A 13959-nucleotide genomic window follows, 5' to 3' on the forward strand; every position below is an offset into this window, starting at 1 on the left:
AAATAAGAGAATAAAAACACAGTAAACAGCAAAAATCTAAGCAGATTTTATGACGACGGAAAAATGCAAAACTAGTTTCTTTTTTTGATGGGTAAGTTATATTAGCTGTTATTCTATTTTGACTTCAGAAAATCTGAGTCACACATAAAACTCATTAAGAAGGAAAGCATATATATATTGTCTAGACCATTAAGATGTCAAATAAATGGTATAGCACAGAAAAACAGGGTGGTTACAAGAAAAATTTGGTTGGCCCTAAGGAAAAGCTTATCAATGTGCTCATCAGGAAGATTATGACAGTTTTATCCCTAACGGTCATTAGATAGGAAACAACAATGAATATCCCACTTTAGTCCACTAGCCTATGCTACTCCCCTCCTGCCAATACACATAAAGGGTGCAACATACACCCATCAGTAAACTTAACTCACTAACACACTGATTCTCAAATTCGGTGGAAGGCATATTAGAAAATCCACGGGGTATATCTATAGTTTAAAATGCCAGAGATGATTTTGACTCAATTGTCCTTGTGAATCACTTAGATATTCATCAACCTGAAGCAGTGGCTCTGCAAAGCAATTCTAGTACCATAACCAAGTTTTTCCCAGAGAAATAATAATAATGCAGAGTAATAAAAATAATTGCTAACTGAGTACTCACTAGGTGCAAGGTACTTTGCAGTCTTCTATACATACCATTGAATTTCTATAACCCTATAAAGTAGGGTCTGTCATTCCCAATTTTACAGAAGAAAATGACCCTGAAGAGTTTAAGTAGCTCAAGATCACATAGTTATTAGTTATTACTGAAGTAGTGTTTATGGGGAGGGGGGGAACTATCATCAATTCTAAACTTTACATAATAGAAATGAGTTGTAGAGTTTTTTTTACAAAATATTATAGCTAAAAGTTAAAATGTCAACCATTTTATAGCTTCCTGGAAAAACAGGGGTCAGAAGAAAACAAAAATGTAAATAATATCTGCAAAAGGAATGGCAAAAATCCATGTTCACAAACTTACAGGCAAAAATTACTGAAAAATATAATGCTAACTTCTGTTTCTGGAGTGATAAAATGTAGGTATATATCATCTTGAAAATTTAACTGATATAAACATTTTCAGTATTTTAAGGCTATATAATAAACTGAGGAATATGAAAAAGCATCAACTCTTACAAATTGTGAAAACTTGTTTTTTTTTAAATGTCACATCAAGATATTAAGCTATCTGATTTCTCAAATCTAGTTTTTATAACATACTGTATCAAAGATATAATTTAAAACTCAATTTTAAAAACCTCAATGAAATGTCTAATTTTAAAAGCTGACAATAAAGCAGTTTATTTAAGTACAGTAATTTCAATGAAAAGTGTGTATGTGTGTGTGTGTATATATATATATATATAAACTATAAGGTTAACAGGAATGACATTAAATGCGCTGTTCTGAGTGCAATTCTGTATTTTAATGAATTTAAGCCTAGTACTCTACAGCTAAACAGTTGGATTTCATTAAGGATGAAATTTCATCCAAATCTTCTTGATATTAACCAATGTTTTTAGGCCTTTAAAAATAGCTATTTTATTCACATGGGCTTCCCAGGTGGTAGAGTGGTAAAGAATTCGCTTGCCAATGCAGGAGAATCAGAAGGCATGGGTTAAATCTTTGGTTTGCAAGATCCCCTGGAGGAGGAAATGGCAACTCACTCCAATATTCTTGCCTGGAAAACCCCATGGACAGAGTTTGGCGGGCTACAGTCCATGGGGTGGCAAAGAATAGGACACAACTGACCGTGCACACACACATACTGTATTTACATATAGATACTGTATTTACATATAGATATTGTAATTGATAGATCTTATTTGTCTAAAAGAAAAATCTTTGAAGATTACACCTCTTTTCTTTTCATTTGCGTATATCTCACATGTAATTTAAAAGGCCCAATAATACCAAGTTACTGCCCCTCCAAATTGGCCTAGTAACTGCTTCCAGATTACTCTCATAAAAACACAGCATACACGAAACACAGGCTCTTTATTTTCTACTGTATCAAAATTACTTGACTATTTCTAAGCCATAACTAATCTGACTCTAATTTACTAATTCAATGTTTTTTCTAATTCTATCACTTCATTCAATTAAGCAATACATAATATGGGGGAAATACCAAAATTTAAAAAGCATGGTCCCTCTGGTGCACAAAGCAGTCAAAAGGGTAAAGACTTGTAAATAATTAATTACAACACAATGTAGTAAGTTCCATGCTATGCTATGCTAAGTCACTTCAGTCGTGTCCGACTCTGTGCGACCGACCCCATAGACGGCAGCCCACCAGGCTCCCCCGTCCCTGGGATTCTCCAGGAAAGAACACTGGAGTGGGTTGCCATTTCCTTCTCCAATGCATGAAAGTGAAAAGGGAAAGTGAAGTCGCTCAGTCGTGTCCGACTCTTAGCGACCCCATGGATTGCAGCCTAACAGGCTCCTCCATCCATGGGATTTTCCAAGCAAGAGTACTGGAGTGGGGTGCCATTGCCTTCTCCGATTAAGTTCCATACAGGGTGCTAAGTCGCTTCAGTTGTGTCCAACCCTTTGAGACCCTGTGGACTGCAGCCTGCCAGGCTCCTCTGTCTTTGGGGATTCTCCAGGCAAGAATACTGGAGTGGGTAGCCATGCTCTTCTTCAGGGGATCTTCCCGATCCAGGGACTGAACCTCTGCTCTTACATCCTCTATTGACAAGAGGGTTCTTTACCACTAGCACCACCAGGGAGGCCCCATGGAGTCCTATGCTGCTGCTGCTAAGTTGCTTCAGTCGTGTCCGACTCTGTGGGACCCCATAGATGGCGGCCCACCAGGCTCCGCCATCCCTAGGATTCTCCAAGCAAGAATACTGGAGTGGGTTGCCATTTCCTTCTCCAATGCATTAAAGTGAAAAGTGAAAGTGAAGTCGCTTAGTCGTGTCCGACTCTTAGCGACCCCACGGACTGTACCCTACCAGGCTCCTGCGTCCATGGGATTCTCCAGACAAGAGTACTGGAGTCGGTTGCCATTGCCTTCTCCATTGAGTCCTATAGTAGACATAAATGCTATAGCAGGATCACAGTAACTCTGCCAGAATGAATCAAAGACAACTTCGAGGAAGTAACACTGTCCTCAAAAAAGAGAATTTCTCTCCAAGCACTGTAATATCTATGTGCCAGTTTCCTCATCTTTGTATCCTAGCATTGACCACAGTGGTAGTACGGGGTAGACATGTACTTCAGACATGGATGAACAGATGAATGGATAGATTTCATTAAGGATGAACTTTATCACAATAAAATTTGGTAGATGCTCAAATAAGGTGAACTAATTTTACACTTCAAGAAAATTATACACAACTTTCGATTATCCCAATGTCATGGATCTATAAATCTATCTCCTTACATATAGTGTTCAATATCATATGTTACGGCAGAACATAACATTATTTATAGTAGGCATCCCACCTATTAGATTTACTGATAGACATCTACTGATTTTCCAAGTTGGCCAAAAGAGAGGAAAACAGGCTAGGAAAGGTAAGCTGCATCTCAGATATATTTAATATATTTTTCTGGTCCTTAAAATCTCTCTCTTCAGGTCAAATATTTTGCAGATATCAAACTGACTGCCACTAAAAAATCTGGGAGAGAAACAATGACAAAGAATTCACGAAGGACAGTAAAAATTCTTGAATTAATTTTGTAAGTATCTCACAGAAATATTTTTTTGAAAGTCTAACAGGTCCTCTCCCCACCAGTTCAAAGAAATTGCCAACACTGTAAGCTGAATGCTAGTAAATTATACTAGGTTTTCTATTGTAGGCTGATTTTACTTCATAGATACTATATAAAGCACATTTTAAGATACCATCAATCTACTGTTTATCTTCATCATTTCAAATGCTAAGTGTCATAATTCGTTTACAAAATGCATTTAAAATATTTTCCATTTAAAAGATTAAGCAGAAACTACACATTCAAAATTCAAAGAACTGTTTTTCCTTCACCTATGTGAAAGGGGACAACTTTTAAAATAGATAAAATACTCTAAAGAATATTTTATAAGCTGGATTTAACATGTCTTTTTTCTATAATACAGCAATATATTCATTACAATTACACATCATGGAAGTATAAAAGCCATATAAATGTCATATCATGATGCTCTAATTTTTATTAAGACTACAGAACAGTAATAAAGATTCAAAATGTAATGCCCTATAAATATTCAGTATTGTTAGACAATAACAAAATATCAGGGCAAAAACTGTGTTCATAGAAAATTTTCTTATATTAAGTAACATTATTATCTTCACTTTTGAATGTCTATCTCAGTAGCCATTGTTCACAATATTGCAGTGTTTTAGTTAGCACTATTTCACCAACAGAGGAGAAAAATACTGCTGAAAATAAGGGAAAAAACAAAGGCAATGACAGAGTAAATTTTCCATGCCATCTCTTTTCACCATAATCATAGGACTAAACCGGTAAATGAAAACTAAATATATCAACACTTAGATACTTTTAAATGTTCTTAGTCAACACAGCTATTTTGTGCTCCAAAAAAAAAATTAATTTTTTTATTGGTAAAACCAATGACTTATTAGAACAAGATTGCTGGTGTACAAAGCTACCACTACCACACTGAATCGCTATCATACACTGAATTAATTATTCTAATTTCATCTTTCCTTACTATGTATCTTTTTGCCTTTTCATTACTATGTATTGCTTCTTTTTTCTTCAGGTAATCAGACTCATTTGGCAAGCTGCACTATTTCAAATATCTAACACTAAAAGTGATTTTAATGGACCTGAATCCAAAGATGAGAATACATTACACATTTTATAGAAGCTCCTTTTAATAACAGGCAAATCAGAATATTAACAAGACAATTTTTTTAAACAAGCATTTAATTCTCCATATATTTTTTTTACTGACTGTAAAGGTCAGGTGAAAATTTGAAAGATACAGAAATGTATTTTTATTCATCTGTAAGTCCCACTACCCAGATCTCTGATGACTTTTTGGTAGATTTCCTTCTAGTGAGGATAAAACTTCAAGTAACTAATTTGACACTAATAATTATGTAGAGGGGGGAAAATCAGTGTATCCTCAATACAGCCTTTTGATAAATATATAAAACATTGATTATTAATGATATGACCTGTTAATTTCACAAAGAATTTAGGGAGTCTTTCAATTCAGACTGATCCCTAAACTGAAGTCCCTTTCACAATTTTTATAGTGTCAACATTTTAATGGCTATAAGCAGCAAGATGAGACTATTCTTAAAATGATTATCAACAGTGATGTCAAACACATTTCAACATGTTTTTATTTTTGCTGTTAAAAAAAATCAATAATATATTTGCACAGTCATTTTAAAAGTTTAAATTCAAAGACAAAATTCTTTGAAGCCCAATATTCAAAACCATTGGTTTTCCTGGCCCATAAGATAATTTACCAGATAAAAGGTTACCGCTTCTACATCTGGAAATCTCTTCCATTAAAAAAAAAAATTCCTTAAATATAGCCACATTTTTTCTTTTGTTCCAACCCATTGTTTATGGAAGTATGCAGATATTAGGAATACAAAGACTGAAATAACTTCATTAACAAAGCAACATCAACATTTAATAAATAAACCAACTACTTAATCTTATAAAAGAACAGAACAAAACCAATTAAATGCTAGCAAGTCCTTTTCTTACAGTATGGTTGAACCTGATTTCTACCTTCTAGAAGGCCCTCCTTTACTCAGGACATCAAAGATCTTAAAATTCCCATTCATTTTCTTCTAATGGTCAATACGCCTAAAACATAGTAATTTAAATTTGTTACTCTGACCTTCTTACGTAAGAGCCTTTTAAAAGAAATCCTTCAACAAAGACTCGAGAAAGAACCAGCAAAGTTTGAGTAAACAATTGTCTAAGTCAAGCATTTCCTGATAAGTGACAGAAGATCTAGTGGCTGCCAGGGATATACTTGCTGACCCTAGGAACAGTCAAAACTCAAAACAAAATTTGCCACTTCTGTATCTAAAACGTTAATTTGGCTAATAAGTAAAATGTGATAATCCATGACCAGCGACGTGTCTCTGGTGGACACATTATAGAGGAGGAGCGCCATGGATTTCAGCTACATGCTTTTGCCATTTTTGCAGAAGAAAAGCTAATTGTTAACGGCCATGTGACATTATAAGATCCCAGAAAGGAAAGGGTGGGAGGAAGAAAGAGGAGTTCAAGGCAGTTCAGGGTCAGAACAAGCTCAGACATCCTGTCATTAGCAAACGTTCCCCAGGCTGAAGGCATAATGCTGCTTACCCGAAAAGGAGTGGGTGAGAAGGGAAGAACGAGGGGAAAACCGCAGGAGAGTCAGTGTGGCACGGAGGGGGTGATGGGAGGGAGCAGATCTGTAGCTCTCCAGCCGAGTTGGGGAGCAAAAACCGTCGGGCACAAAAACCCTGAGAAAAGCAACTGCGACGCAGACGACAGTACTTGGCAGCCCCTTCATCTCCCCCTCCCCATCGGTTACTGGGGTTTCCCACCTTCCCTCCACCTCTGCTCTGGCCAACACTCAGGGGTGTGACCCGCCAGCGGGAGGCTGCCCCGAGCTTTGTCTCAGCCGGCTCCCCACGCGAGGGCTCCTCCTCCCGCTCCCCACCCGCGCACACCTCCGGCGTCTCCAAGGAGCTGGAAACGCGGCAGCCGCCGCCTCTTCGCCCACCTCCCGCGGACCCGCGCCCCTTCCTTCCCCTCGGGGCTGCGCCGCCCGCTCCCGCAGCTCCACCCCCGCCGAGGGGACCTTTGTGTCTCGGGAGACTTTCTGCCTCTTCCCCTCCTCGGCCTCGCGGGGAGACCGGCCTGCCCCCGGAGACCAAAACGGCAGCAAACACGGACGCGGCGGCGGCTGAAGGCGCCTCCCGCGAAGGAGCCAGAGCGTCAGACACCCACACCCCACCCCACGCCAGGGGAAATGCCCGGGGTCCGCGCTGGACCCCAGGGGCAACAAGCACCAGCGAGCCCCCTGCGCCGCGCCGCCCTCTCTCAACTTCCCGACCGGGCCTGAGCCTCCCACGCCCCTACCCAGCCGCTCGCCCCGGCCCCCAGTCTCAAGCACCCTGCGGCCCCACTCCGCCCGGGGTCGGCGGGCCAGGACGGAAAGCCCCGCGCCGCCGCCGGCCGCCAACTCACCAGCAAGTGCGGGGGCTGCGTCCCGAGAGCAGGCGAGGCGAGGGAGGCGCAGAGGCAAGGCGGCTCCGCCGACGCCCGCGGCGACCGGATGCAGGTCCGGGTCCCAGCCGCTGGCCGACCCGAGGCGCCTCCGACGCGCAGGCCTCCGCCGCCGCAGCCGCCTTCCAGCTCTCGCCGAAGAGTCCGAGCCTCCGGGAGGGGCTGCGGGTCGCTCACGCGTTGCCAAGCCCCCCGGACAACATGGCTCCCGGGCCGCCGAGTCGCGCAGGCGGCCCACTAATCCCCTTGGAGGAGCCGGGGTGGGAGCGAGGCGGGCAGGGAGGCGCCGACGCCCGGCTGAGGCGGCCGGGCCGGACACGGGTTCTTCTTCTCTGGGGCCGCCGGACGGTGCCGAGCCGACGAGACGCTCGCCGCTGCGTGTGCGTCGCTTTCTCACTCGGCGGCTGCGGGTTGACGCCTCCGCCTGTTTCCCAGGGGAGAGCGAGCGCGAGAGAAAAAAAGACTTTTATTGAAACGCTCCAACCAGCAGCAGCAGAGAAAGGCGACCGGCTGCGGGAGCTTCCCCCACCAGCTCTCGAGCCGCTCGCCGCGGGCAGCGCGACCCCTGCCGGTGGCCGCGGCGGGGGCGGGGCCTAGAAGGCGGGGCGGGGTATCCCCGGGAAACCCCCCACCCCGAGGTGGGGGCCCTCCGTCTCAAGTGCACCGCTTTTGGGGTGGCGAGAGGGCGGTGGGAAAGGTGATGAGACCCCACGAGGGTGAAGGTTAGGCAGTGCCTGTCCACGGCGACTGGAGAAGAAATCTCACTGGTTCAGCCCCTTCATCTTTCAACATCCCCCCACCAACACAAAAACTGTGGCTTAAATTATCCAAGTAATTATGTAATTTAGATACCATTGCCACAGTTCTCTACTCGTTCTCTAGAAAGCTGATGTCAAAGGACTCGCACTTGAGCTTGATTGCTGCAACTTTTCTCCTTTATTGTGGGCGGCTGGGTGAATACGAGAGCAGCAATCACTCACACAGGCAGCATTTATTCAGTTAAACTACAATCTCCTTTATATTATGTTTTTGACAATATACTAGGTCTTTAAAGGACTGAGAGTCTCACTGGCATGAAAGATACGCCATAAGCAGTTATAATAAAAACCTGAGCTTTATGAGAAGGGAAATAGAAGGTGCTGTGAGAACAGAAAGGAACTTCTGTTGCTGAGCTGGTTAGGTTTTGTTTTCTTGGAGGAGGGGGGCCGGAGAGAGGTTGGCCCAGTTTCTGTAAATGTTTTTACTTTCTTCTCTCCCAGAGGCTAAAAGCTAGTTCAGGAATGAACAGCAGAGTGAAAGTGAAGACAAACTGAAGTAATACTGACCCACTTTTTTCATTTAAAAAGGATAAAAGCATAAAGTAAACACAAAAATATAACCCCCTAGAGGGAGATCATGAGAGGACTGAAAAGAGAATGGAAACCGGATGTAGACAACCTAAACAAGAAAAAAAAAAAAAAATTAAAACCACATAAAAGGCCCAGTGAAGTGAGATATAAATATTTTTCCATTGTAATACCCAGAAATAGACTTACTAAAATTTTAATGTAATTTCAAATCACATTATGTCCTAAGGACTTCTGACAGTTATATTTCGGATTCCTGGGTGAATCTTTTCTCCCTAAAAATAATGTCTGCCTATTTCTCTTATTTTGTTGGACCAAACTGAATGTATCTACTGTAATATTCAACAATCATACATTTCAATCAAACCACTCCCATACATCTAAAATTACCAGAATCCGTAAGTTAGCGGCATTTGTGCTCTACACATATTTAACACTTGCTTATCATACAAGAACACAAATATACAACAAGCTCTTTTTTAGAACAAGTGGGCTTAAAAAAAAACAACTGTAATTGACGCTTTTTAAATTTGTCCAAGTCAAAGAACTTTGTAATATGGCAAGAAGTAGCATGATTCAGAGATCTTTTAAGGTTGGAAAGACAGAAAAGTTTGGTATTTTTATAAGACCTACTTATATACCAAATATTTATCACATACTTGCCTTATTTAAAAAAAATAATTGTACATCTTTTTTTGGACCCTTAGTGATGTTAGAAATCATAATAAAAGTTTACAAAATAACATTCTGAGTTACACATCAATAATTCCCCTTCTATCATTATATTGGAATTACTTCATTGTAAATCAAAAGATTATTTTAATTGCCCCATCTAAAGCTGGTGAAAAGTACCTTTTCCTCTTCCTATATCTTTTATTACAATAAGGATTTCATAATTAGAGCTTAGTTAATGATCGTATCCATCTATTTGTTCTTTCCATCAGAAAAATTTACTGATTACTCCTGATGTGCCAGGCACTGTTCTAGGCAGTGAAAATATAGAAGTGAACAAGACCAAAAAGATATAGCCATTATGGAACTGTTTGTTAGTGGTAGAAACAAGCAATAAATATGTAATCACTTAAGAAATTCATAACTCATATCATGAGAAATCTAATGAAATAGTAATGCAAAGGAAATTGATAGAACAGGAAAAGTGGTGAGGTGAGGAAGTCTTGATTATCAACAAAGGCTGAAAGCCATGCGTTCTTTCTTTGTATCAACTTAGTAAATTATTTAATCTAGAAAATATCATATAAAAAACAAATGTAGTATTTACATACAATGGAATATTATTCAGCCACTAAAAAGAGGGAAATGATGCTACATATGGATGAAACCAGAGAACTTTACCCTAAGTGAAATAAGCCAATCACAGAAGCACAAATGCTTCATGATTCCATTTATATGAATTATGATAGTCAAATTCAGAAGCAGGAAATAGGAGAAGCCAGGAGCTAGAGGGTGCAGGAAATGGAGAATGCTACTCAGTGGGTATAAAGTTTCAATTATGTAAGATGAAAAAGTTCTAGAGATCTGCTGTACAACTTTGTGCCTATGGTTAACAACACTGTATTGTGCCCTTAAGAATTTAAGAGGGTAGATATCTTTTTATCTGTTCTTATGCAATTGTAAAAAAAGAAAAGAAAAAGTCACATTCAGTCAAAATAATGGGTGCGTGCATTTAGTTAATTTTTAAGACCAATTTAAAATTCACACGTCATGATTTTGGCATGTTGGCCTTTTCCCTAGGTTGTAATATAGATTTTTTTTTTTCTAACCTTGTAGAATCAAGTTAAATGATAAAGTTATAGATCTCCCAAACTGTGCTTAGATAGATATTTCCTAGAGCTTGATAGGCTTCCTAGGTGGCTCATGGGTAAATAATCTGCCTGCCAAGCAGGAGGTGCAGATTTGATCTGTGGGTAGGGAAGATCCCTGGGGTGGAAGGGCAGCCATGGCAACCAACTCCAGTATTCTTGCCTGGAGAATCCCATGGACAGAGAAGCCTGGCAGGTTAAAATCCATAGGGTCGCAAAGAGCCAGATGCAACTGAGGCAACTGAGCACACGCACAGTTTGGTGGGGGAAAAGGGTTGAGAAGGATTTCAAATTCAGTCCAACTACTTAATCTCTTTTGGAGATTCACAATGCACATTTATATATTAAAAGCTCTGAAAAGTCCTGACACTAAAAGTAATTTTCTCTCCAGCTGAACCAGTGTATCCCAAAATGTTCTGATCCTAGAGTAGCTTTATCACAGGACATATATGAAAATATTGAGGAACACACAATTGCTGATGAGCAGTTTGGGAAACTGCTCTGTTAAAGCCTGAGACATTTACTCTTCAGCCTCAGAAAAGGGGGCTCTTGAAGGGGAGAATTTGAAGGTCATTGAACTTTGCACAAGGAGTAGATGGAGGTGGAGACAGAAAATATTTTCTGTGATTCACACTTTGAGAGTGATATAGCCTGGAAAACAAATATGAAACATGACCAGATAAGATACAGAAAAAAGAAGCTGGTTTTCTTAAGCTGATTTTCAGTTGCCTTACATCAGTGGTTCTCAAACAATGATCTCTAATCCACAGCAGCAATATCACCTGGGGATTTCTTAGAAACGAAAATTGTCAGGCCCCACCTGACACCAACTGAATCAGGAACTCTGGGATGGAGCCCAGCAAGCAGTTTTAAATCTGCTGGATTCCACTGAACAGGAAAGTTTGGAACCACTTGTGTACACAACATCAATATATAGCTTTACCTGTCTACAAAACGATTTTCCACATGTATGAGTTTCTGGAGCCTTTCCAATTATTAATAATTGTAAAAAAGTCCTCGAAGAAATTAACTTACCAAATTGAGGAAAAGCTTTTTTGTCTATGCACTTCTCTGTTTTGCTAGGCCAAACGCATCATACATTTATTTTTTTGCAATAGGAATGAAGCAAATTAAGCTAAGGGCAGCAATCAACTATCATCCCCTAATATTAGTTGAGCAAAGTAATTTTATGTTTCATAAAAGTGAGATGGTGACTGCAGCCATGAAATTAAAAGATGCTTGCCCCTTGGAAGAAAAGCTATGACAAACCTAGATAGCATATTAAAAAGCAGAGACATTACTTTGCCAACAAAGGTCCATATAGTCAAAGCTATGGTTTTTCCTGTGGTCATGTATGGATGTGACAGTTGGACCATGAGGAAGACTGAGTGCCAAAGAACTGATGCTTTTGAACTGTGGTGTTGGAGAAGACTCTTGAGAGTCCCTTGGACTTCAAGGAGATCCAACCAGTCCATCCTAAAGGAAATCAGTCCTGAAAATTCACTGGAAGGACTGATGCTGAAGCTCTAATACTTTGGCCACCTGATGTGAAGAGCTGACTCATTAGAAAAGCCCCTGATGCCAGGAAAGATTGAAGGCAGGAGGAGAAGGGGAAGACAGAGGATGAGATGGTTGGATGGCATCACTGACTTGATGGACATGAGTTTGAGCAAACTCCGGGAGATGGTGAAGGACAGGAAAGTCTGGTGTTCGGCAGTCCATGGGGGTGCAAAGAGCTGGACACGACTAAGTGACTGAACAACAACAACAAAAGTGAAACTAGCAAGAAAAGTGTTATTTTCCAAGGATTTTTTTTGAACACGCTTTGAAAACAGAACAGCTAGCCTCACCTCGACATTTAATTTTTATAAACATTTTGTACCAATCCAACATTTGCAAAAGAGCTTGATACCAATGCATAATGATATGGCTGTAGCCCATTATTTTAAAAGTTAACTGTAGAGAGTTAGTTTACAGAGTCAGATCCGTTTACAATCATTATCAGAATATCGCCATAGACATACAATTTACAAATCTGGGGAGGGAAATTTCTTCCCTGTCTGCATCTTAATTTTCAAATTTTCAATGTTTGAAATACTGAATTTAACTGTAAAGGGTTAATAGATAGCATCCAGGATATTTGGTACAGTCTGGGCAACATTATAAAAAGCTCTCAGGAAAGTGATGTCAGGTGTCCTTCCAAGGGAAACAAATCCAGAAACCAAACTCAGTCTTGGCAGTTAAGGAAGGCATAGTTTTCAACCATTTCATTTTAAAATAAAGTTGTTCTCTAGTTGTTGAGAAAATTGCTTCATTTTTTTGGTCTCTAGAGTGTTAGTCTCCAGGCTTCCAGTAAGGTTCCACACAAGGCTGTATTAAGAGACTAAGCAGGAATTAAATAGTTTTTCTTTGTTTTTTAAACCTTGTGATATTAACTGCTCTTAGCTAAATTGATGGTCTGTCTACTGGGAAAAAAAGAAAAAGCAGGGGTGGTCTGTGAATCAGTATTTGAGCTTCCTGAGAAACGAAGCAATGCATAAAACTATCTTTAAGATTTAACAAATTCATCCCCTTAAAAAGAAAAAAAAAAAGTGAAGAGTTAGGGGTGTAAAGGTTTTTCCCTCTTAAGCATATTAAGAAGGGAGATGTGGTAATTAGCCATTTTCCCAAGGGCTTGTCGGAATGATTACTGACCTTTTTTCATCCTTGAAAGAATGAGAGAAGAGAGGGAGTAGAGCTGCAATGGCCTTTTCATTTGGTCATCTTTGAAATTTGGCCCACTGGTTCACTCTTAGAGAAGTTTATAAGGCTGATTTGTAGATGTGATCCTTCTAGTCTTACTTATTAGATCACAAGGGCAAGTTTCTCAATAAATCAACTTGCCTTACCCAAGCCAATAGGAAGGACCCTAGGATCATTTTAGAGTTGGTATGACTTATGAAGAGGGGACTAGAAGAAATGTTAGGCATTTAACCTTCAAAAAATGGAAAACAAGAGAGAGAAAAAAGATGAAAAGAAAGGTAAAAAGCAGGGACAGAGAAGAAGGAAAAGAATTAAGTCTCATAAATGTAATTTTATTTCAGCCACAGGGAAGTTGCAAATGTTAATTAATATTAAACTTTATGTAATAGAAAGACTAGAAAAAGCACAGGACTAAGCAGGTTAGTGTTGTAGCCCTGAAGCAGTATTTGCAAAGGACCTGCGCTTTGCAATCAAGTAATTGGATAGCGATCTTAGCTTTGCCACTGTGGGATTTTGGTTGGTTACTTAACTAAGAGTTTCCTCATATGTAAAATTGGGATAACATACTTACCAGGTTGTAGGAGTTGAGGTAATGAATGAAAAACACCTATATCACAACTTATTCTTTTGTAAGTAACATAAACAGAAATTCAGATAATCTAGTGTTAGTGTTTAGCCGCTAAGTCATATCCTACTACTCTTCTGGACCCCAAGGACTGTAGCCTGCCAGGCTCCACTGTCCATGGGATTTCCCAGGCAAGAATACTGGTGTGGGAAGCCATTTCCTTC

At 40.2% G+C, this 13959-nt stretch overlaps 1 protein-coding gene across 2 annotated transcripts in view; it reads right to left on the reverse strand.

The window, feature by feature from the left end:
* CDK17 (cyclin dependent kinase 17) overlaps nt 1-7355 on the reverse strand; it is a 110681-nt gene extending 103326 nt beyond the window's left edge. Inside the window, exon 1 of one of the 2 annotated variants that reach the window (XM_070789562.1) lies at nt 7224-7355. Coding sequence is in view for 1 of the 2 variants with exons in the window: in XM_019961121.2 (XP_019816680.2) it covers nt 6354-6543 (190 nt within the window). In the remaining variant the exon portion in view is untranslated. Of the gene's footprint in view, nt 1-6353; nt 7037-7223 lie in introns of those variants that run through there. The other variant, XM_019961121.2, reaches the window with a different exon arrangement.
* Between the last annotated feature and the right edge of the window lie 6604 nt (nt 7356-13959).

Source organism: Bos indicus, chromosome 5, assembly GCF_029378745.1.
Source record: "Bos indicus isolate NIAB-ARS_2022 breed Sahiwal x Tharparkar chromosome 5, NIAB-ARS_B.indTharparkar_mat_pri_1.0, whole genome shotgun sequence".
In the NCBI taxonomy this organism is placed as follows: domain Eukaryota; kingdom Metazoa; phylum Chordata; class Mammalia; order Artiodactyla; family Bovidae; genus Bos; species Bos indicus.